Source organism: Carettochelys insculpta, chromosome 11 (assembly GCF_033958435.1).
Source record: "Carettochelys insculpta isolate YL-2023 chromosome 11, ASM3395843v1, whole genome shotgun sequence".
NCBI classification, from domain to species: domain Eukaryota; kingdom Metazoa; phylum Chordata; order Testudines; family Carettochelyidae; genus Carettochelys; species Carettochelys insculpta.
The window spans coordinates 30,583,624-30,606,166 of NC_134147.1; the positions used below are offsets into that span (position 1 = coordinate 30,583,624).

General features: G+C 44.3%; 1 protein-coding gene and 1 long non-coding RNA gene across 6 annotated transcripts in view; one reads left to right on the forward strand and one right to left on the reverse strand.

Annotated features, from left to right (window-relative positions):
• The window catches only part of FGD5 (FYVE, RhoGEF and PH domain containing 5), a 174,293-nt gene that overhangs the window by 140,493 nt on the left and 11,257 nt on the right, over positions 1 to 22,543 (forward strand). For 3 of the 4 annotated variants that reach the window (XM_075004987.1, XM_075004988.1, XM_075004986.1), the window contains 6 exons: positions 2,246 to 2,329; positions 4,184 to 4,263; positions 12,017 to 12,116; positions 13,675 to 13,812; positions 15,429 to 15,531; positions 16,773 to 16,903. In XM_075004987.1, coding sequence (XP_074861088.1) covers positions 2,246 to 2,329; positions 4,184 to 4,263; positions 12,017 to 12,116; positions 13,675 to 13,812; positions 15,429 to 15,531; positions 16,773 to 16,903 — 636 coding nt within the window. Of the gene's footprint in view, positions 1 to 2,245; positions 2,330 to 4,183; positions 4,264 to 12,016; positions 12,117 to 13,674; positions 13,813 to 15,428; positions 15,532 to 16,772; positions 16,904 to 22,543 lie in introns of those variants that run through there. The other variant, XM_075004989.1, reaches the window with a different exon arrangement.
• Positions 6,627 to 22,543, reverse strand: part of LOC142018842 (uncharacterized) — a 37,583-nt gene continuing 21,666 nt past the window's right edge. For both annotated transcript variants that reach the window (XR_012646947.1, XR_012646948.1), the window contains exons 2-3: positions 15,474 to 15,574; positions 6,627 to 12,024 (exon numbers count right to left, since the gene is read on the reverse strand). This is a non-coding gene — a long non-coding RNA (uncharacterized LOC142018842). The remainder of the gene's footprint in view (positions 12,025 to 15,473; positions 15,575 to 22,543) is intronic.

A 22,543-nucleotide genomic window follows, 5' to 3' on the forward strand; every position in this document is an offset into this window, starting at 1 on the left:
GAAGCTGTTCAGGGAACTGTGGGGCAGGTACCCAATGAACTGCAATAGTATAGAAGAACACAAATGTGGGACATGGGACGATGCTGCAACTGAAATAGTACAGCTACTGTGGACGCAGGCCTGCTAGTACTAGGTGATCAATTAATTTAGCTGCAGTTCAGTTTTCTTGTGCAGACACAGCCAGAGAAAGCAGTAGACAAGACCGAACCTCTTTGGCTGTTTTACACTATATTTCTTTCCTGGAAAATAGTGAAATATGCATCCTAATTTAATTGAGACAAGTCACTGCAAGTGGGATTTTACATGATTCCAATCTCTTATTTCTTCCTTATGCACTATGGTAAGAACAGAAGGAAAAACAAACCCCACCTTCAGTGGGCAATTACAAAACAAAGCCATCAATGATTAATAAAATCTTGAGATACTAATCAGAGCTGCCATGGCAACGGTATGCACTGGAGGGTGGCTTCCTTAAACGAGAGTGGAATGTTTTCTTAAATTTTTAAAATAAATAAAACAAACAGGCTTTGTAGCCAAAGAGACAGAGCAATACATACTAGGGAAGATTCTGTTTTTTATGAGGTATGCATGGATGGGTGGGTAGTGCCCTTCATTAGCTGTGGTTTGGAGAGACCCTGAAATGTGTGGCCCTGTTAATTGGCAAAGGACGAGACTACTTCTCCTGTAATCCAGTAAACTTTGAAAATTTAAAGGATGCTTTCACACACACATACCCCCCCACCCCCGCAGAACCTCAGTTGTAAGTAAACAGAAGAAAATCAAGGTCTTTTTCATAGGTTAAAAAAAACCTTTTTTTAAAGCGATTGCTGACATCCCAGATGACACTAGTTTCAGTTAAAAGGTCTATCCCTCCAGTGAGATCAAGCATACAGTTTATTCCAATTGATTTTCAATGAACAATTTATGATAGGTTTAACTCCCTTAAACTCTCTGATCTCCAGTTTCCAGTATGCTGTGATGAATTCTTCTCTGTTGCTGCATCTAAACTTATCTTGAAGGTTGACAGCTGTTATCCAATTTTTGGTATGCCAACCACGTACCAAAAATCAATTTTCCAGCCATCAACTTCTGTGCTGTCTTCACAGCAGAATGTCAACAGGAGCATGCCTCCTGTCGATCTTCCTTACTACCATGCAGCTCAGGAGGAGTTCTAGGGTTGGTGTTGACCTTGGAATGTGCCATTTCATGCCTAAGCAAAACAGCACCCCAGAAGATTGACCTGGAGCGGTCGATCTCCTCCACCAGCAAGTGTAGATGTAGCCTACGCCTATGCACCGTTCTAGTTAAATTAAGAATCATAATATGATCAGTACAGTGCAAGTGTCACTGTGATGATTAGATTAATGTTAGGACAGATGGTAATTTTTGAAGTAGTAAGTAAATGGTGCAAAAATTCCATGACAAGTGATTTGTCACCCAGTTCTAAGGAAATTCTATTGTGATGCCATTAGAGAAGTAAACACTTGGCGCAAGACTACAGCTTAAGACTTTTCTTACTTCTCATAGTTTATAGTTTGAATGTAATTATAATAATTTTAATGTGAGGGTCTCAGAGACCTTTATAAATACTAACAAATTACATCTCACCACTGGGAGGTACCCCTGTTTTAAAGATGGGCAATTTCTATTCAGTTCTATTCATATTTTATTTGCATTCTCACTAGAGAGATAAGGCAAGGTTTTCCACAGCTCACTGTGAAGGATATAACACTTCCTTTACCAGGGAATGGCATCTACACTGCTTCTCTCCAGCCTTCTCTGTATGCACACTACACCTCTTGTACCCAGTTTCTGAAGATGTTTCTGATGGTGGATGTCAGTTTCTCCAAGTTCTGAATAATAATATGAATATACATATATAGTGATAAGAGCTCCAGAGCCACAGGTTCAAAGGGAATTACCCAGGATGAGTATGTGCAGAGATGATGCATTCAGATCATCTGTAGCCTCTCCTTTAAACACACATAGCTATTCCAGGAGCACTGAGCACTTAGTAATTTACAACGTCAGAAATGTGTCCAAACCAAAATCCAGAATTCAAACAATCTTAAGGTTCAGAGACGTTTCAGTCTGGTTCTAAACTTTGTGTCCCATGACTCCCTCTAGTAACAGTTTATGCAATTGGTTAAATCACTGCTGGCTCTACATCCATCCCACCCAGGAATAATGGTTAGGCTCGCAAGACACACTGCAAACTACTGATTTTGCCTTTCTCTTTGTATAGATGAATGATGTTCTGCTGTACACATATCCTCAGAAGGATGGCAAATATCGACTGAAGAACTCCTTGGCTGTGTCCGGCATAAGGGTAATGTTTAGTTTAAAGCACAGCCTGGAATTAAAGTATATTTGAGGTTTTTTGGCTGTCTTGTTAATGCTTTGCTGGTTTGTCTATTTTCCAGTTGACTGAAAGAAAAACAGAGTATTTTATCTTACGAAATCCTTGCCTGTTCCAGGAATTAAAGAGGAAAATACGAAGTTCACAATTAAAAGAGTACCTAAACGTTTGCAGATCAGTATGGCTGGCTCATTTGGGCTGGTAATGATTATGCAAAGCATATTCAGAGTTACTAACTGATTATGACTTTTCACAGAAGCTAAAGAGGAAAAAGACATTACTTTTAGGCTATGTCTATACTTACCTGGTGTTCAACATGCCATGATCAATCTTTCAGAGTTCGATTTTGTCATGTGTGTGAAGATGTGGCAGAAATCGATATCTCTGGGCTTAGCCATCAATCTTGGTACTCCACGCTATCACGTGGATTAAGGGATGTCGGCATGAGCCCGAAGAACCCCAATCTATAGTAGGGCAGAAAGTAGATTCTGATACATCAATTCTAACTACGCTAATGGCATAGCTAGAATTGAATATCTGGGATTGACTTTGTTCCCTACTGTAGACCAGGCCTATGTCCCTTCCCTTCTCCCTGTCCTCAGCCAATTCATAATTGTTCCTTATAATATACTAACCAGGGTTGTAGCAAGTCTTGTTTTAAATCCTTGTACATCCTAAAAATTCACACACGTCATTCCTAGTCCTGGGAACTTTCACGTCCACCCCCTTCAGCCTATGTTGTCAGGTTGATTTTATCCCAGAAAGCAATCTAGACTTACAAAGAAAATCAGGAATAGGGAGAAATGGAATGGATACAGAGCAAGAAATAAGTCTTTGTTATACAGCATACATTACAGAGCCAAGTGCAGACTGCTGGCCTGTCTCCCCAGGACAGAAAGGACTGGCCATACCCACAAAGCCTTTCAAGACCTTTCTTCAGGTCCCAGTTTCATTACTCAAACACAAAACTCACAACCAAAGCAGGCTGAAGGGACCCAGAGACTTTTTTCCCCGGCATCTCTTTTCTCTGCTCTGTGGCCACAGGAGATAATCACTCCTTCCTGCACCCGTCCACTCTGTCTTTTATAGCAGTCCTCAGACCTCTTCCCAGCAGGGTCTGGTAAGTGATCAAAGTGGGCTGGCTCCACGTCTCCTGCCCTTAAAGGGACATACCACTCTGTTACACCAAGGCTGAAATCATTAGGTGGAGATTTCCTACGTTTGCTGTCTTCAGAAGGAATGAACCTGACATACTGGAGCCTGAAAGCTGGGGGTTGGGAATGGGTTCTCTAGCTGAGATGGAATGAGATCAGGATGTTCACCTAGGAAAATAGTTGCAAGAAAGTGCCACAGCTGAGAGAGAAGCAGGCCCAGAATGGTGACCTTTCAGGGGTAACAAGACACAAGACTTGAACTCCACATAAGTTTCGGTTATTTAAAATCTAAACCCTAAAACAAATAATTGTCCCCTATCTTTTTGATGGGCCAAACCTAAGTTCTGGCTATATCCGTCGCTATATCCCAGACATTATCACAGTATCTGTATATGGAACGCTCCCCAAATTGCAATAATATGAACCAAAAATCCCACCTGCATCAGCCCAGCTGACCCTGCATCCCACTGTCACACTGGGCTGGGCTGCTCCCTACGTTGTCTATGCTAGCTTCTTAGCAACTGAGAACACCATGAGTACTAGACCTTGATAGCTAAACACTCAATCTGTTGAAGCTTCACAGATTCCTGTGCTTCAAAATTTTTACTGCGTGCTGACCATAGGTGGTTTAAATCACTCCATCCTTCATTTACACATCATTTGTTTCTAGGTCAGCTGCCCAGTGACAGAAAAAGCCCAAAACATCCTGAAGATTGAATATGCTGAACACTGCCTGACCCTCTCAGCAAGGTATTCTCTTGTACCAGCCATAGCAGAGGGTGTTTATTTCAGCTCTCTGTCTCGATCAGTCCAATCACTCTTCAAGACTTGATTGGTGTCCCACTATTTTGAAACTGCATTTCAGTCTATGGCATTGTGACAGATAGGCTGTGTCTACACTACAAAAATAACTTCAAAGTTACTTACCTTGAAGTACAACTGCGAAGTAAGCAACTTTGAAGTTGAGCATCTATACGCACCCTACTTCGAAGTTAAACTTCGAAGTAGCACACTACTCCATGCCCAGGAATGGAGTAAGTTAACATCGAAGTAAGGGAAAATGTGTATAGACTCTCTGCTGGCTACTTTGAGGTAGTGCGTAACTTCGAAATTAACTTTTAAGTTAGTTCCTAGTGTAGACACACCCATAGTGGGCAAGTGCTTGATTATAAAGAGAGCATTCAGTTAAATTAAGGCACAACTAATTCAATACTGATGAGTAAAAAGCTGGGACTCAGCACTTGATAAGATTTTGAGCAGAGTAGAAAATCCATGTCTAATAAGTCTGAGCCTTCTTCCTTGATACTTTACAACTTTTTCTTTGTCGCACTGAAAATCCAGCTTTATCTACCTCCCCTTTATAACTTCACTAGTCAGCTCACATCACTGGAGTTACCCCAGGGCTAACGAACAATAGTAATTAGCCAACTCCACAACATATAGACTTAAGGCTTTTAAAAGTACTTAAGTGACAGTTAACACAGAAATTAAACTTCACCAATGATGTAAAGATGTCTTTTTGTTAAAAGGAATTTTCCTAATGAGTTTAGACAAAGTTGGTACTAATCACAATCAGGTTATCAAAGTTTTGAAAACTGAAGTTCCCATCTTAAGTCTCCACCTACAGTATGTCTAGAAGCATACTGGATTTCCATGAATAGCATGCACACTGGAACCTACTTAGTAGATTGGGAGGGTGTTTTCTTTTCCTCACTCATCCAAATGTAAATCATTCTCTTTTAATGGACATTTGCCACCTATGCCCAATGCTAAGAATGCTGCCAAAGCCTTTGAATTTAGTACCTTTTCCCACTAAGCAATAAGATGGTTGATACTTTTATTATCTAACTTGGATATCCTTCCAGGGCCCCAGTGGGTCCAAACCGTGCATCTGATACCCACTGTCAATTAAAAAAGCAGGAGGTATATGTATCTGTGGTGGCTGAGATGATAAATAGCTAGAAAGCTACTGCATTAGTGCAAAGAGATTCTAGTGCAGATGAAGCCCACATGTCAAGGCAGAGATTTACTTTGCATCATACTGGGAGTTGTGCCTGGATTCTCCGTTAGTCTTTTTGTGCTGACATGCAGTTGGCACTCTTTTAAAGGATGAGCCAGCGACTCCAGTGGGAGTTGCATGTGAAATTAAGACGTGAAGTAGAGAGATTGTCCTTTTGATTCCACATGCAGGGAGTGCTCTTCACAAGGATCAATCACAAAAATCAGGAGCCTCCTCCTCCTTATGCTGTTCATTTTTAAAGCAAACCATAAGTGAAGTCGCTGTTATCACAACATATGACACTAGTAAATTCTGAGGGCAGAGAGGAGGCATGTTTTTTGCCCTACTTTCTCTCTACTCTGGCTGGCAGAGCTGACCAGTCACAGATCCTAAGTGATGACAACATAGGACGATTCCACTGGGTACCTGGGAACGCCAGTATGCTTTGAGCCTCCTTGAGACAACATGTCTTCCATTGCTTCTGAATTGATACTCGTACCCGAGGGTCAGTCATCAGCTCCCACAATCCACCACTTAAGGCCTTTGTGTTTGCCTGAGGCAAGAAGTACAAGAGCACAGGGCATGGCATAAGCAGCAAAGACCAAGACCACATAAAAGGCACTAAAATGATGATAAACACAATCTGTGGTTCTGGCTCATACAACTGTGGCAGTGTCAAGAACTTGCATCAACCACTGAAAATGTCCTACCTACAGAGCCTAATTCTTTGGCTTGCAGGGAGCAGGTGATGGGATTGAGTAAATTGCCTTAGCAGAGAAGAGCAGGATGCTGCTATAACTTATATACATTTCGGAATTCTCTTCTTCAGACACAATTGTTAGCAGGTGTTACCCATAAACCCTAATAAGAGGTATGTCTATTCTGCAACTGGGCTGGGGGGAGGGTAACCACAGCATATTTGGACATATCCATGCTAGTTTTAATATAGCTAGCTCACATACTTTTAGCAATGAAGCAAGCCCACCAAGGACACCGGATACTCATTCAGGCAACTAGCCTGTGTGGCCACGGTTTCACTGCTATTGGTGCCCATGCATGCAGCAATCACATTCCAATTGCAGTGTAGACATATCCTACGAAAGCCAAGGGAGAATTCAGTCAATCAGTACAATGATACAGAAAGGCTGCAGGGATATTATAATCAGTAACAGAATCCTATTCCAGGCCAAGAAAGGTTTTTATTAATTGTCACTTTGACATAGGCCAGTGTATAGAAAACAAAACTATATTACAATCAAACTGAAAATTAAATAATCATAAAATACAAAGATACATGTAAATAATAATCTTAAAATATGCAAACCAAAAACCGCATATAATCATGGTGCCACTTTTCCCTATTTTAGCAAATGATCATGCAAATATGGCAACTTCTTGGATCACAGGTTCTTTGCCTGTTTCTTATAAATCCTGTGTGTTCTCTGAGAGACCATAGGAAAAGGAATCCACTGTAAAAACATGGAAAGCCCTTTTGAACACAGATGGCAATACAAATTACAGCATAACAAATAGTGGGAAAGGTCATTCGCCTACCCTGAGTCATATGGACAAAGGCAGTCACTTTTTGGACGCTAGTGTATCAACCTTCTAGAAAAGCTATCTGCTTGGACTGAAACTGGAACTCTGCAGAGGTTCTCCTTAACATGTTATTACACAAACTATCTAAATATCTGGCATACTCTTTTTAGCAAGGGGAACTAAGGTGACATATTTAACACAAACAACTGCCACATCTAATTGCTTGTTAATATCCTCTATTCACACATTAATGACACATAGATTTCACATTTTTAAATTTACACAAAATCATTTCTAAATCTGAGGAACCTAAAAACAAGCAAAAAATACTGAATATATTCTAATCAAGCAAATTACTTGAAAAAGCCCTACTGAGCTGTTCCTCTAAGCATAACTTGACAAACCACTGGGGATGCACGCTAAGAATGTGAAGTCAAAAGCTAGCATTACCATCTACCATTTTGGACAGACTAAAATTTATGCCTATCCCATTGTAAGAAAAGCAACAAAAGTGTTATTTATAAGACCAAGAATCTTCATAAGAAATTAGTTCTAAATCACTTCCAATCCCACGGTATTATTCCAAACCATATTTCTGCACCAAACAAAATTTGAGCACATACCCTGTCTCTTTCAGGACCGCTTCTGTGCTGCACAGATGTCCCCTGCTGTCTGTGACAGTGTAGTGACGATCTACTAAACTTAACTGTAAAAGTAAATGTGCCATTTTGGTAACTGACAGCTTATTACAAAGCTGAACCCCAGAAATTTTTTTCCAGTGCCTAGTGTATCAATTCTGTTTGTGGGTTGTGCATTCTGAGCTGTTCACAGCCTCCAAAACTTCAGCAAAAATCCCTTTGATCTGTCATATAACCAGTGAGCTAGTTAATTGGCATCAGGTCAGTGCCAATTGACATAATTCATTTTACAAGCCAGCAGCCATGTGTTATCCTCACACTTAGGCATTATAACAGTCAGTGATTATTGCCTAGAGATGTTTAATGGAGTGAACAGCAGGTGAAAGGGGCCTTTTGGAGATTAGGTTTTTATTGAAAGATCATCCTTGATCAGCTGCCCTTGCCAAAATGACTTTGCTTCACATCATTAAGTCGGCCATGCTTTCATTTTTTGAAGCCACGTCTTGAGCCTCACCTGATTAGAATTTTCTGGCAAACAAGAGTCAGCAGAGCTGGGGAAAAAGTCATCCACTACACTTTTTAACGAAACATGCAGATGCCACAAAATCAAATGTTTTGCAAATTTATGTTAGTTTCACCAAATAGTTCAAAACATTTATATATTTTTAATTTTGTGCTTTGAAATGACATTTTATTTTTGTATTTCCTTTATTTTTAATGTAAATACTTAACAAGCTGGTCAAATTGAAACAAAATGTTTTAATGTTGTTGAAATAAAACAGTTTGACCCAACACAAATGTTTTAGTGACATTTCAAAATTGCCAAGGAACCAACAAATCCATTATTGACCCAGCTCAGGAGGTTAAACCTATGTTGGCGCCACTTAGACTAATCTTTTGGAGACTGGGGACATAACTACAGCTTTGTGAATCTTCATTTGGCTTAGTACAGTGGTTCCCAAACTTGTTTGCTTGTGTGCCCCCCACCCCCTTCTTTTTGTCTGTAGTTGTTTACTCCTCTTCTCTCCCTTTCCCCCACCACACAAGTACTTAACATACGCTGCTTCAAGTTGCATGTAACTCGCTGTTACGCCAGTTAAGCACACATTGACGCTGCTGTACAGACCCTTCTCCCTGTCTTCTCTGAGCCACAGGGCTGTCAACCTGACAGATGTGCCACTTGGGTAAGGCGGGGGAAAGGGCTTTGCACCTGCCTAGCTGCTCACAGCTGCAAACAGCTAGGCACACTAGAAGCCTTCTCTCTGCCTTCCTCAAGTAGTGCAGCTGTCAAACTGACAGCCGCGCCACTGGTGGAAGGCAGGGAGAAGCAGCCAGGAAACTGACTGGCCCTGGTGGTCTGTTCAGTTTCCCTGGTCCACAAGCCAAGAGGAGCTGAGAACCAAGTGGCAGCCTGGTTCCCATCTCCCACTGATTTGTATGAAAATTCGAGTTACACGGGGGTTGCAGGAATGCAACCCCCCTGTAACTCGAGGGTTTACTGTATCTCTGTCCATCTCAAAGACAGACCAGAGAACAGCAGCTGCTGGCTGAGTGCCCAGTTCTGAAGGCAGCACTGATGGCTGAAATAAAGGTGGCAACATGAAAAGTGGTATTTGTCAATATGACTTTTCACAGCAGACTCAGTGTCCCGCTGCCACCGTTACTTCTATGCTGCTGCACCATTTCCAGGTGAGAAATGTGGGGAGAAGGAAGGAAGGAATGAGAAACCCAGCTGCCTCCAGATGAAGGACTGGGGTGGGAGGAGGAGAGCCCAAGCTCAGGTGACAGGGCTCTGGCTGTCCCTTTATCGATAAGCTCACTTCCTGGGTCTGCACAGCTCTTCACCCCAAGTCCCAGCTGGTGGGACTGACAGCCAGAGCTCTATTTTTAAAAAAACAAACAAAAAAAAAGGGCACAGAGCTTATGCCTCCCTAGACATATTCCTTTGCTTCCAGAACTGCTGAGCTAGCAAGGCTGAGAAACATAATTATTTTAGGCTTAACTTGCTTCCCACTCATTCCACTCAGATCTTCCATAAAAACTACATTAGAAGTGGAATTTTGGAGGGGAGGGAGCAGAGTTGGCTGTCACTAGTGGAAGGCATTGAACAGTCCTGTATGCCTTGGCAATGAGGTGATGTACAGTATCATAGTTCTTTGTCAAGCAGCAATTAATTAAAGTCTGCATCAGTGTTCCCTGTAAGCTGAATGATTAGGCAGCCACCTAGGAGAGATTTGTGTTCCACTCAGTTGATAATAAGAGCACCCACAGCCAGAAGCATATATTTCTACTGGTAATGCGCATCCACACATGACTTGGTGAACACTGGACTGCAGGGATGGTGTCCCCTGGCCTCTGTTTGCCAGAAGCTGAATTACTTGGTTGTCTGTTCTGTTCATTACCTCTGGAGAACCTGGCATTGGCCACAGCCAGAAAAGAGGATATGGGACTAGACTGACCTCTGGTTCTTATGCTCTTACTAGCATGTATTATACACATGTTCTGGGTGCTCTTTCTCCAGGAGCATTATTAAGATTTACAGAGGTTAGTGTTTTTTACAGATGAATGCTTACAGAGTACAGAGATGTTAGATCAGGGTTCCTCCATCAATTCACATGCTTCCCTGTTTGTCTGGGGCTTTAAAATTATAACAAACTTTTCTCAGTTGTCTTGGTGAGTTGGCCTTCCTGTGCAGTCAGAGGTAATCACAATTCAGCAGCAGGTGGCATTGATGTCAATACTAATTTTACAAGGAACTGTAGTGGGAAGAGTGCTTAGCTTCAATATGAATGCCTGGTATAGTTTGTGGAGGACAGAATGTTCTAACCTGTGTTCACACTTGGCATTCATACTTGAAGTAACTGGAATGTGGCACCGTTTATGATGGAGAATAAGAGTTTAACATTTCTTTGCCTGAACTGGCTTGGAAGCGTTGGCTTTTGGAATTAATTTGATGCTTACCAAATTTATAAAAAGTGGTCCAAACTGGGAAGTCACAGTCACAATATAGACAAGATTCAGAGAGCTGTTCATACACATAGCTGCTACATAGTTGGCACAGTGGTATTCTTCCTTGCACACATTTGTATACTGATGAATCTTGCTCAACTGGCAAGTGTTATCTCAGCCTGAGACAATGAGCAATTTTGAGACCCTGTGGAGAAACTAGCTGACACAGAGAATATGGCTAGACCAACAAAGGGCAATATTGTGTGTGCAAGACAACACACATGAAGCACCTGGTTTCACTTCTGGACTCAGCAGAATCTTAGTTCAGGACTTGGGAGATTGACAGGAAAGCTGGAGTGGCTGATAAATGCACTTCCAGCCAGTTTTGATGGTGCTGGAGTGACATCTAGTGGCCACCTTAAAGAATCACAGGATTGCATTCTTTAGCTTCTCCAGTGCAGGGAAATGCAAAATTTCCCTCACAAGATGTCACATTGGCAACTTGCCAGGATCTTGATAGCTACATCTAATTTGCTTGAAATGGAGTAAATTGAAACCAGTCTCATTTTTGATATGAGCTGCACCCTACCAAGAACATACATCCCAGCATGCAATCCTCCCAATTTACTTAAGCAGCCAACACAAAAGTGATAAGTATCAACATGCAATACTTTACTTTCATCTGAACAAACCAGGCAGAGCCTACATCCCTGGAGTGCAGGTCTCGCTTTATTAGTGGTTAGTGCAGAGATGAAAGCAGCAGCATTTCATACTGCCACCTGTAGCCTAGGTTGGAATCCACATATCGCCATGAGCCACACTGTGAATGGCTGGCTAAATACAAAAGCAGCCTCCCCTCCCTTGGTGTTCACACCTCCAGATCAACTGCTGGTAGTAAGCCTCACCTTGCTGACTGAGCTAACCTTGTTATCCCCACCCTTGCTCTGGCTTATTTATACCTGGCCCTGCAGATTTCCAAGACCAGCATCTGATGAAGTGAGTCTGTGCTCATGAAAGCTCATGCTCAAAGCTTTTCTGTTAGTTTATAAGGTGCCACAGGACCCTTTGTTGCTGTTACAGATCCAGACTAACACGGCTACCCCTCCGATACTGGAAAATCCATGGCTCATATATGGCCACTGTATTTTGGCCATCCCAGTCACATTCATAATGTCTTAAATATCCTAAAATATTAATCCAATCAGAAATATTGGAATCTAGCATTTAATTTTGTTCTTGGCCAAAGAATTCATAATTCAATATGTTGGTGAGAAGCAAAATATCAGTAGATTCAAGCCTTCTCCATTGATCCAGAAGTTTCTTGATTCAGTCATTGCAGTTCATGGCATTGATTGTGTTGCTGTATTTCATTCCACAGTTCATGCTCTGAAAGGGATGAGTGGTATAGCTATATCAGCAGAACCATTCTAGATGACCACAAAGCTCACAATGCATCTACCTTTCAAAACAATGTTGAGGTAAGAGTGAGTCCCGGTAATTGCCTAAAAGGATGCAAAGCCATATGAATAGTCTCAAAAGGAAATGAAAAAAGCCCCTAATTGCATAAAATTCTGATTATTTTTATATAAATCACCAATCCCTAAATGATAAAGGTTACCACAGCATTTGTTTAATATTGAGCTTTCTGAGGCTGACACTGTAATTTTAAACGTTGCAATTCCACTTCGTACCATGAGGTTTCACATAAGTCAATGAGAATTTTGAAGACATAATAACGCTTTTTTTGTGCTAGTATTAGTTGGTACTGAGTACTGGCACCTCGGCAGCCCCAGTCATGGGATTTGCTGGGATGGGAGGCGGGGAGCCAGCTGAGTACCTGTCCTTCCTTTTTGTTAAAATAAATAAATAAAGGCACTGAGTATCACTAACCAGCTGTATGGCTACCGTCCTAGATGCTATCAAAAAAAAAGTATATGCCTTGCAGATGACTGAAAGAAAGCAAAATTAGCTACTATTGTTGCTTTTGTCACAATTAAATCACAAATATTCATTAACTCACCTCCACTAAAGCTCTCAGCAAAAGGGCCTCAACTGAGACCTAACAATCAGTTAATACTGGTGCAAATCCATTGACTTCAATAGTGTTATTCCTGGTGTTTACCAGTGTGAGAGGAGAATCAGACCCAAAAGAGTTTTGCTGTGGCTAAATTCTCTCTTCCTTCTTCCTGCATAACTCTAATTCTCTCTATAGCAAACCTACCTGGGTGGGGTAGTAGACTTGTGCAAACGTGGGTTAAAAGCACAGGAGTTTATGAATACCAAACTATGACAGAAAATGTGGGCCAGATTTGGATCCCATTAATTCAGAGTAACTCCATTGCCTTCCATAGAGAGCTGGGTCCAAATAATAGCTTGAATTACAAGTAAAATGAGTTTGATGACTTCCAGACAGTCTCTTCCACTGACCTTAAAACCATCCCAAAAGATAGTGTCCAGCACAATAGTCAAAGTGGCCTTCTTCATTCTGAGATTGATACATTGAGTGCCATGTGGCTTAGGGGGGGGATGAAGCATTTTTGGACTGAGACCTAATTAACATCTGCTCTTTCTGGATACTGAAGTCTCCATGTGCCTTGTAGTAAATAGATAGGTATGCCTGGGCGGTCTCATCTAAAATTATTCACTGATGGTAGATGCTCAACTAGTGTAAACAGTGTAGCTCCATGGACTTCATTTTATCTGAACCAGTTTACGCCAGATGTAGATGGGGGCCCTTCTGTCAAATCTCATGCTATGTACCAGTTGACTACCACTGTCCACTCCAGAAGTGGCTGCATTTCAGCACTCCTGTGTGTAAATAGTTTGTGGAACACACTGAGGTTCTTCAGGAAGAAAGAAAAAGACCAGGACTGGAATAAAGAGGATTGTGTGTCAGAACAAGGTAGACTGAGAGAACTGGGGGTGGGGAGAGGCAACTACAGTTCACCAGATGTTGCTGCAGGTAATATGGGAATTGCATTAGCAGAACTGGGTGTGCTTTGGAAGTCTGAGTATTTCTTCACTTTTCGTTTTAAGCTAAGGGAAAGACCGGCAATATCATTGGGTGAGAGGCCTCCAACCTTGGTACCTGTGTCTCACGTCATGATGTGCATGAACTGTGGCTGTGATTTTACCCTCACTCTGAGACGCCATCATTGCCATGCATGTGGAAAGGTAAGTATCACATAAATTCAACTTCAGATTCGTCAGCAGCGAAAGCCTCTGGAACAAGGCCTCCTTTTCGCCACACTAGGTGCAGCTGCACTGACTGCAGAACATTGCATTTGTGTACAGGGAGAAAAATCTCCTCACAGAAGACTGTAAGAACAGCTTTGCAAAGGAGAATTAAACATTCAAATTATTAGTTACTTGGGCTAGAATAATATTAAGATTCTGCTGAGAAGCAAACTAATTCTTAAAGGCTGGATACTCAACTAATGAAAATCTCATGGGACATAGATTGCTGAGCAGAGCTTTCAAATGGGACATATTGGTAGCACTGGAGCAACGAGGTAATCAAACTGCCAGTTTTCCAGTTTCCGAGTAACATGTTTGATATGGAAAGTTCTAAAGCCTTGGAAATACAGATGCACAAAGCTCCTAGTCTAGATGACTATTGCTCTTAACTCACTTTACAAGTGAATAACGCACAGGAATTACCAGAATTTATCAGCCCAGTGATCCAGCTAATCCAGTGTCCTGTCTCTGACACTGGCCAGCACCAGTTACATCAGGGGAAACTATAAGAAACTCTGCCCCCAGAGATCACTTCTTCTTAATGCCCATTAGTTACTGATTGGTTTACGCCCTGAAGCATGATGGTTTATATCTTTCCAATACTCATGCATCTTGTATTAATTCTTTGTTATAATTCAGGATATCCACATATACCCCCAATCCTGTACTGAATCCTGTTTAGCTCTTCATCTCAGTGATAGTTTTTGACACTGAACTTCACCAACTACTTATGCCTTGTGTGAAAAAGAAAACAAACATTTATTTGTCTCAGTTTTAAATTTGCTGCCTTTCAACTTTAGTTAATGTTCTACTAGAACAGATGTAATCTGGATTTTAATTTTGAAATTCCTGGCCCACTGAGAGACTAATCCTAGTTCAATGATAATTTGGTTTCACAAACAAAATCCTTCTCTGCCTTTGCCAGCAGAGCAACATGCGATCCCATTCTGAAAATTATACTATTAACAAGCATTATCAACCCCAGTTTGATATAATCGACTGGATAATCTCCTGCGAGGTGACCATAAATATATTGTATGATTATTAGTAATTTTATATTATTATTGCAGCTGAGACGTTAAGTCATGGACTAAGCCCCCTTGTGCTAGATGCTGTGTAAACACTGAACAAAAAGTCTCTGTCCCAAAGAACTTACAATCAAAGTATAAGACAAGGCACAACAAATGGATACAAACAAACCAGCAGGGGAGTATATGTTGGTCAGCATGATAAACAAAGGTCTTGCCACACCAGCAGCCTAACCATTGTCAAGATTTTGGGACATCATGCTAAAGGAAAATTTTAAAGTTAGAACTGAAAAGGAGCAATGAAGTGACAGTTAAATATATTGGGTTACATTCCGCTGTGAGTTACAGTGATGGACATCTAGAGTAATTACAATGAAATAAAGGGAATTATCCTTATTTACACTGGTTTAACCATTAAGCCCATTCTGCTTCCCCCTGCACTAACCACCCCACATCTATTTGTTAATGTACACTGGTATGGGGAAAAGTACATGCACATTTATCTATCTGTTCTTTCTGGGGCAGATTGTATGTCGAAACTGTTCACGAAACAAGCATCCCTTGACATACCTCAAAGACCGACCAGCAAAAGTCTGTGATGGCTGTTACTCAGAACTGAGAAAAAGAGGTGAGTTCTCTTCATTCCTTGATGAATTGAATAAAATTGCTACCTGCATATGAAAAGAGATGATTCAGCTTCATTACAGGGAATTCCTCCTTTAGACAGAGTTGTATTAAGATTGATACAAACGTATGGCCTGGAGGGAATAGGAGGCAGGACAATGGTGCAGCAGCATTAAGTGAGCTGGAATTTTAAATACTTCCTGTCACTCCCTGATACACTAGAATGATAAGCAATTGCACCTAATACTAACATGCTGTTTACAACTAACAGCCCCTATTTGTAATATGCAATGAAGTGCTAATTAAATATCTTAAAAATAAATCCACTATGAACCACCATCTGCCTCAGAACAAGGAGTGAGCATCTTCCATTGTGAAGAGCGAAGGTCAAGTGTATGGACAACTTATAGGCAAGAGCCTTTTTGTTCAGGGCTTAGACACGTGTAGATGTGACCTGCATCTGATGAAGTGGGTCTTTGCCCATGAACACTTATGCTCATGCATTTCTGGTAGTCTATAAGGTGCCACAAGACCCCTCGTTGCACGTGTAGAACTATTGTTGCTTAGAAAAGGAAGACACACACTGTCCCTGTCATACTGGTCTGAGCCAAGTGACAACTCAAGGCTGTACAGACTCAAGGCTGGGCTCCATTCAGATTTTCCAAGTGATGTATAGTGACATAGTTGAGATTCAGAAGGACTACTCAGATGATCGCACTGATTGGTATAACAGTGTCTTTACTGATAAGGCTATAGGGCCTATAGTGTCCTTGAGAGGGAATAAATTGTCTCCTGTACTCGAAATACAGTAGAGGGAAGGTCAAGCGTGAAAGAACTTCCTGAAAATGAAGATGTTTTCTTTGCCATGAGGGTACCCCAGGAAGCAGAGTAGGTAGAGTGCACAGATAGTGAAGACACGCGGGCAGTGCTGTTGAACAATCATTAAATACTAGAACACAACATAATTATTTTCCTAGTCACCCTCCACACAAGCTGTGTCCCAGAGATGTTTGGAAAGAATCCTTCCACCACAGAATGCTGTAAAGTTCATTGAATAATAATTCTGCTAACCAGACAAAGTGGAAGTTGACAGAAAATAGCTAAAGGAAAATTAAACAATTATAGGTTAGGCACTGCACTTTCTTATCCCAGTTTGCATTTGTCTGGAGTTCAGTATCTCCTGTTGTAGACTTAACCCAAGTGTTTGCACCAGTTAATCCATTGTTTTTCACTTGCCACTTGTAGAGCGGCCAGTAAGTGTGAGCTTCCCTCCAACTTCATCACGGTTTTCAGGCAGTGCCTTCTCATCCGTTTTCCACAATATTCACTACTCATCCTTCAAGAAACAAAAGAAGATCCCTTCTGCTCTTATGGAGGTAGGATCAGCGCTGCCTGAGAAAAGGCAAGGAAATTAGCCCTAGAACAGGGGTGAGCAAACTTTTTACGTCGGGGCTGCACTTTTTGTCCCTGCAATTAGCATGCCCCCCCCCAACCTGTCTAATGTAATCCAAACCAACAAAAACTTTGGTTGTGTTCATATGAAAAAAATAACTGTGTAGAATATTAATCAGAATATAAGTGTGAATACAGTAAACCTTCAATTTAACAGACCAATATGAGGGGAGGGCTGTCCACTATTCCCGGAAGTCTGTTAAATGTGAGGGGTTATTACCTACCAACCACCGCCAGGCTCTCCCAGCTCCAGTCCCCGACCCCAAAAAGCAAAATACAAACAAAAAAAACAAAATAACCCCAAACACCTGCCACTTGCCAGAGCTGCCACCACTGGAGAAGCCGCTGGATCTCGCTGCATGGCTGGGACCCTGCTAGTGCGGATGAAGGTGCCCCATCATACACAGCTGGAAGGACCACTGCACAGCCTGGAGGAGCCACCACACGAGCCACCATGTGCTTCTCCCACCAGGGTAGGGTGTGTACTTGAGTGCCAGTCTACCTGTGTACACGCCCCACCCCGGTGAGAGAAGCACGTGGTGGTTCTGCCAGAGGAGGTGGCGGCTCCTCCAGGCCACAGCAGTGGTGAGTCTCAATTTATTTTGGGGGGGTGGAATAATTTCACAGACCCCAGCAGACATCAGCAAGAATGGGTGGGTGGGTGGGTGTGTGACTCATCCATCGTTCCTGTAGTCTGCTAAATTGGGATCCATAAAATCGAGGGCTTAAATACACATCCATAACAAAGGCTGTGTCCAGATTAGCCCTGAACTTTGAAGGAAGCAATGGTAATAAGTGTGTCAGGAGATTACTAATGATATGCTGTGATGCATATGCGCCACTTCATTAGACAAAATCTCCTCCGTGGCAACTTCAAAGTGTGAAACCCGCTGGCCTGCGTGTAGCCATGGGTCAGCTGCCAGTACTTCAAAGTGCCCGCGTTCCTTCGAAGTACCAAAGGGACTTCAATGTAGCGTGGGTACTGCGAACTACCCGCAGCTACACACAAGCTGGCACTTCAAAGTTTCACACTTGGAAGTTGCCACAGGAGAGATTTTGACTAATGAAGTGTTGCATATTCACTGCAGCACTTCATTAGTGATCTCCCGACACCCTAATTACCATGCCTCCTTTGAAGTTTGGGGCTAGTCTAGACACAGCCAAAGAGTAACATATTTCAATACTTTTAATGAGATGGATGAGCCTGACACGTAGCAGTCAATCACACTCTGCCCCCTCTCAAAATTTCACCCCCCGAGGGTGCCCAACCCACACTTTGCTCACCCCTGCCTTAGAAGACTGAAAGCTACAGCAGTGCCAATGCACAATCTCATTGTTTGTCATTTGTTCTATATACTGCAGTATCAGCCCACTGTTTAGATCCTCTGTATAATGGGATTACATTTTAACCAGTGTAATAGTGTGAAATACAAACCACTCCAAAACAGTGATGGGCAACTAAAAATAGGGGGGAGCTGGCCAGATGGGTGGCCCTTCTCCACCTCAGTGGGCCACAGCAACCTGTGGCCCACTGGGGTTCTGACTGCAGCCCTGTGGACCCCATCTGACCTCCCACCCCTTGCCTCACACACCAGGCCACCAAAACCCTGCATTTCTACTGCTCCCCCTCCCACCTAGCACTTCATTAGCACCACAAATCTGCTGATTCACACTCCTTCCACTCCCTTCCAGAGCTGGAATACTGTAAATCAGCTGTTTGTGGCTGTTCAAGCTCAGAGGAGGGGAGAGCAGGGATGAGCATAAACCAGTGGATATGCAGAATTCCAAAAGTGCTGAGAGGAAGGGAGAGTAGCAGAAAGTACAGGGCTCTGGTGCCCTGGTGCACAAGAGGTGTGTGGTGGAGGGGAGCCAAAGACCACAGGTGGAGCTAGAGTGGGTCACATGCTGCCCACCACTGCTCCAAAATCCAATGCTATCGCTATAGTTTCCATTTCCTACTAAGACCAAGCTAGCTGAGCATTTAATCTTTGTTTTCCCTATAATTTCAATTAAATCTTTACATGTACCTCAACCCCAAAAGCTATTTAAAAGGTCAAATGACAAGCTCAAAATATAGCTCCAAAGAAGCATCAGAATGATGGGTTACAGAAATCACTAGCTTGAATACAGGTATTTACCAGAATAACTGCCATCCAGCCATTGCTGTGTGGCCTTAATGCAAACCTTATTTCCAATGCAGTCTCTTGGATTTCAACTGAACTAAGAGACAATCAATGTAGTGAGGCGGAGGTAAAAGCTAGTCCTTTCAAAGCAATTGGTGAGTGCAGCTATTTAATCGTGTTGCCTGTGGCTCACCTTGGCCGAGCTATTATAAATGTATGAAATGCTAACACCACTGAAGTCAATGGCATAACTCCCATTGATTTCAGCAGGGCTATGTTTCACCCAAATATATTGCTTTCCTTTCTGAAACCAAACTTCATATTCAAAATATGACTACAAGTTGAAACTCCACAGACTGGCATCCTTGGGACCTGACTGGTGCCGAATCATAGAATTTAACAAACCACAGGAGGTCAGCATTGTCAGAATTGTCTAGAAGCATTGCTAACACTTCCACTAGTTATTAGACTCTTAGCCTACATCAACACAATGCAGAAGATCAACTGCTCAGGTTCAATCTTCCGGGGTGCCATTTTGCGCATGCGCAAAATGGCGTGTTCAAGGTCAACATTGACCCCAGAATGCCTCACATGCCGTGAGGATTAACGAAGGTCAAGAGGAGGAGCACTCCCATCGACCTTCTGCTGTGAAGACAGCCACCAAAGTCAATGGCTGAAAAGTCAATTTAGGTACGCAGTTGGCTCTATGGTCTCTGCAGCTGACTACTCTTAAGGGCACAGGCAGCCCCAGAAACCCTGTTCAGGAAGCTGGAGGCATGGCTCCAGGCTGGCAACATGTGCCTAGCTCCATGCCCTGGCAGCCATTCCCTACACATGCAGAAATGTACCAGGCTGCCTGAGATCCCCTGGCCTCTCCCAGGACACTGGAGAGGGGTCTCCGCACCCACCCCAGGGCACCAGGAAGCGCGCCCCTTCCTGGTCTGGCCCCAAGCTCCGGGATCTCTCCCTCTGGGCTGATGAGCCACTATTCTTGGACCTGTATCAGAGGGGTAGCCGTGTTAGTCTGGATCTGTAGCAGCAACGAAGGGTCCTGTGGCACCTTATAGACTAACAGAAAAGTTTAGAGCATGAGCTTTCGTGAGTTAACTCACTTCTTCAGAGTGAGTTAACTCACGAAAGCTCGTGCTCTAAACTTTTCTGTTAGTCTACAAAGGTGCCACAGGACCCTTCGTTGCTATTCTTGGACCTGAGCGCCAAGCACCACATTGCCCTGGACTATGCCCAGATTGCTGGAGCCCTGACAGAGCATACCCACCTCACCTGCACTGTGGAGCAGGTGCAAGCCAAGGTGAAAGAGCTCTGGCAGGGCTGCATGCGTGCCCAGGACCTACGGCAGAGGTCAGGGCAGGGGTGGCCACCTGCCCCTGTTTTCATGAGCTAGACCATCTCCTTGGAGACAACAGCACACCCAGCTGGGAGATGGTGGACACTGGGGAGGAGGCCCCCCGATGGAGACGGTGGCCCCAGGACCCCACCGGAGCCATTCCAGGACCTGCCCTCCAACCCCAAGTCCAGACAGGAGACCTTGACAATAGCCCTGGACGCGGGCTTCTCCAATGTTACATCGGCACAGGCATCTCTGGACCTGTTCGCGAAACTGTCTGGTGAGTACCCCACAGGTCACACACTCCTGGGCTGGCGGGGCATGCCATGAGCCTCCCCAGGCTGGCTTGGGTGGGAACCCATGCTGCAGTGTGTGTCCATGTACATGGCAGTGCTTCCCACCCAGACTGAGCAGGCAGCCCCTGGGCATGGCTGCTGGCCCACTACAAGCCCCACAGTGGGGGCCACACTACCTCCAAGCCCCTGAGAGAGAGACTGAGCCTGCCACTGCCACAGCTAGGAGCAGAACAGCCACACAGGTGACAGCCCAACCCCCAACACACCACTGGGGAGTGTGGCTCTCAGCTCACAGGCATGCCCACAAGCAGCAGGCAGCACGCACCCCTGTGGACAGCACTGTGAGCCGCACACGTGTGGGGGGACCCTAGCTGTACCAGGCTCACCCGCTACCCATGCAGGGATCTCTGTTGCTAGTGCCCCCTCAGGCCAGTAGCCTATTGGGCTGGGGTGAGGACTTGCAATCAGGCTGCTCCCTGTGACTCCACAGTGTCCCCATGCAACAAAGCCTGCTGTGCAGGGGACATAGTTGCACGCACCCAAGACAGCCCTGTCTCATGGGCTAGGAGTGGGGGCTGCTGCTCACATAGAGTTGGAGGGTGGGGCCTCAGGAGGGCTGCATTGTGGGAAGGACTCACCTTCTCCTGCTCTATCCCTATGGCTGCTCTGTCCGAGGGCCAGACCAGTCCCCCCGCGCAGCCAAGCTGTCCCAGGGAGGAACCAGAGCTGGAGGAACCCAGAGCAGTGCCCCTGCAAGACGGCAGCCCTCCACCAGGGCCTGCCTGCAGGCGGATGGGACGTCGTCACCCAGAGGAGGACAGCCTTTGGGCCTACCTGGCCGCCATCCAGCAGCAAAATAACATTGCAGAGCAGCAGCTGTGGCAGGAAGAGGAGTGGCAGCAGAAGCAAGCCTCAGACCAGTGGCTGGCACAGATCGACCACCTCCTGGACCACATGAAAGCTGGCTGGCCCAGAGCACCACACCCATAGCCCCTGATACTCCCCTCCCCCTGGTTCCACAGATCCCATGTCTTGCTATAGACCCTGCAGTGGGCAATGGAAATGACCAGTGCCACTGCCCCCCACATCCCCCCAGCACCCTCCTGGCACCAAAGCCCCCCTGCTGAGCCCAACCCCACAGCAGCCTCCCATCTCCATAATTCCCCATGATCCAGGCCCCAACTGTGCCCCAATGGGGACCCTTACCCAGGGCAGAAGGGGATCCCACGGCTGACGTAGGTCGCAGCCCTCTACCCCCTCCCTGAAGTAAGCCCCCCGTTGAGGTGTCCCCCCATGGTAACTCCCCCACCGCTGTATAAAGTCTGGCACATTGCATCTTGTACATAGTTCTGTCACAAAGGTTAATTTTTTACAAAAGTTCTATTTTGTTTAGTAAAAGTTTTTTTTTTAAGTACCAACCCCACATCCTTTCTTGTTGAGTGATTGTTGGGGGTCAAGGGGGGTGGTGGTGGGTGGGGGTAGGGCTGAGGGCCCAGGGTGCCCCCAGGGATGGTCATGGGGGCCACAGATGAAGTTCTCCAGCAGAGCCACCTGGATGCGCATCCTGTCACCATGCGTTTGTTGGCTGGAAGCCACATCTAGCTGTTCATGGGGGCTCTGCTGTCCACTGCCCACCCCTGGAGGAAGTCCTCCTGCTACCACTCCACTAGGTTGTTGAGGGTGCAACAGGCAGCCACGATGTAGGGGACATTCTGTTCCCCGATGTCCAGCCCAGTCAGGAGGTAACAGAACCTGCTCTTCAAGCGCTTGAAGGCACACTCCACTTGGCTACTTGCCTGA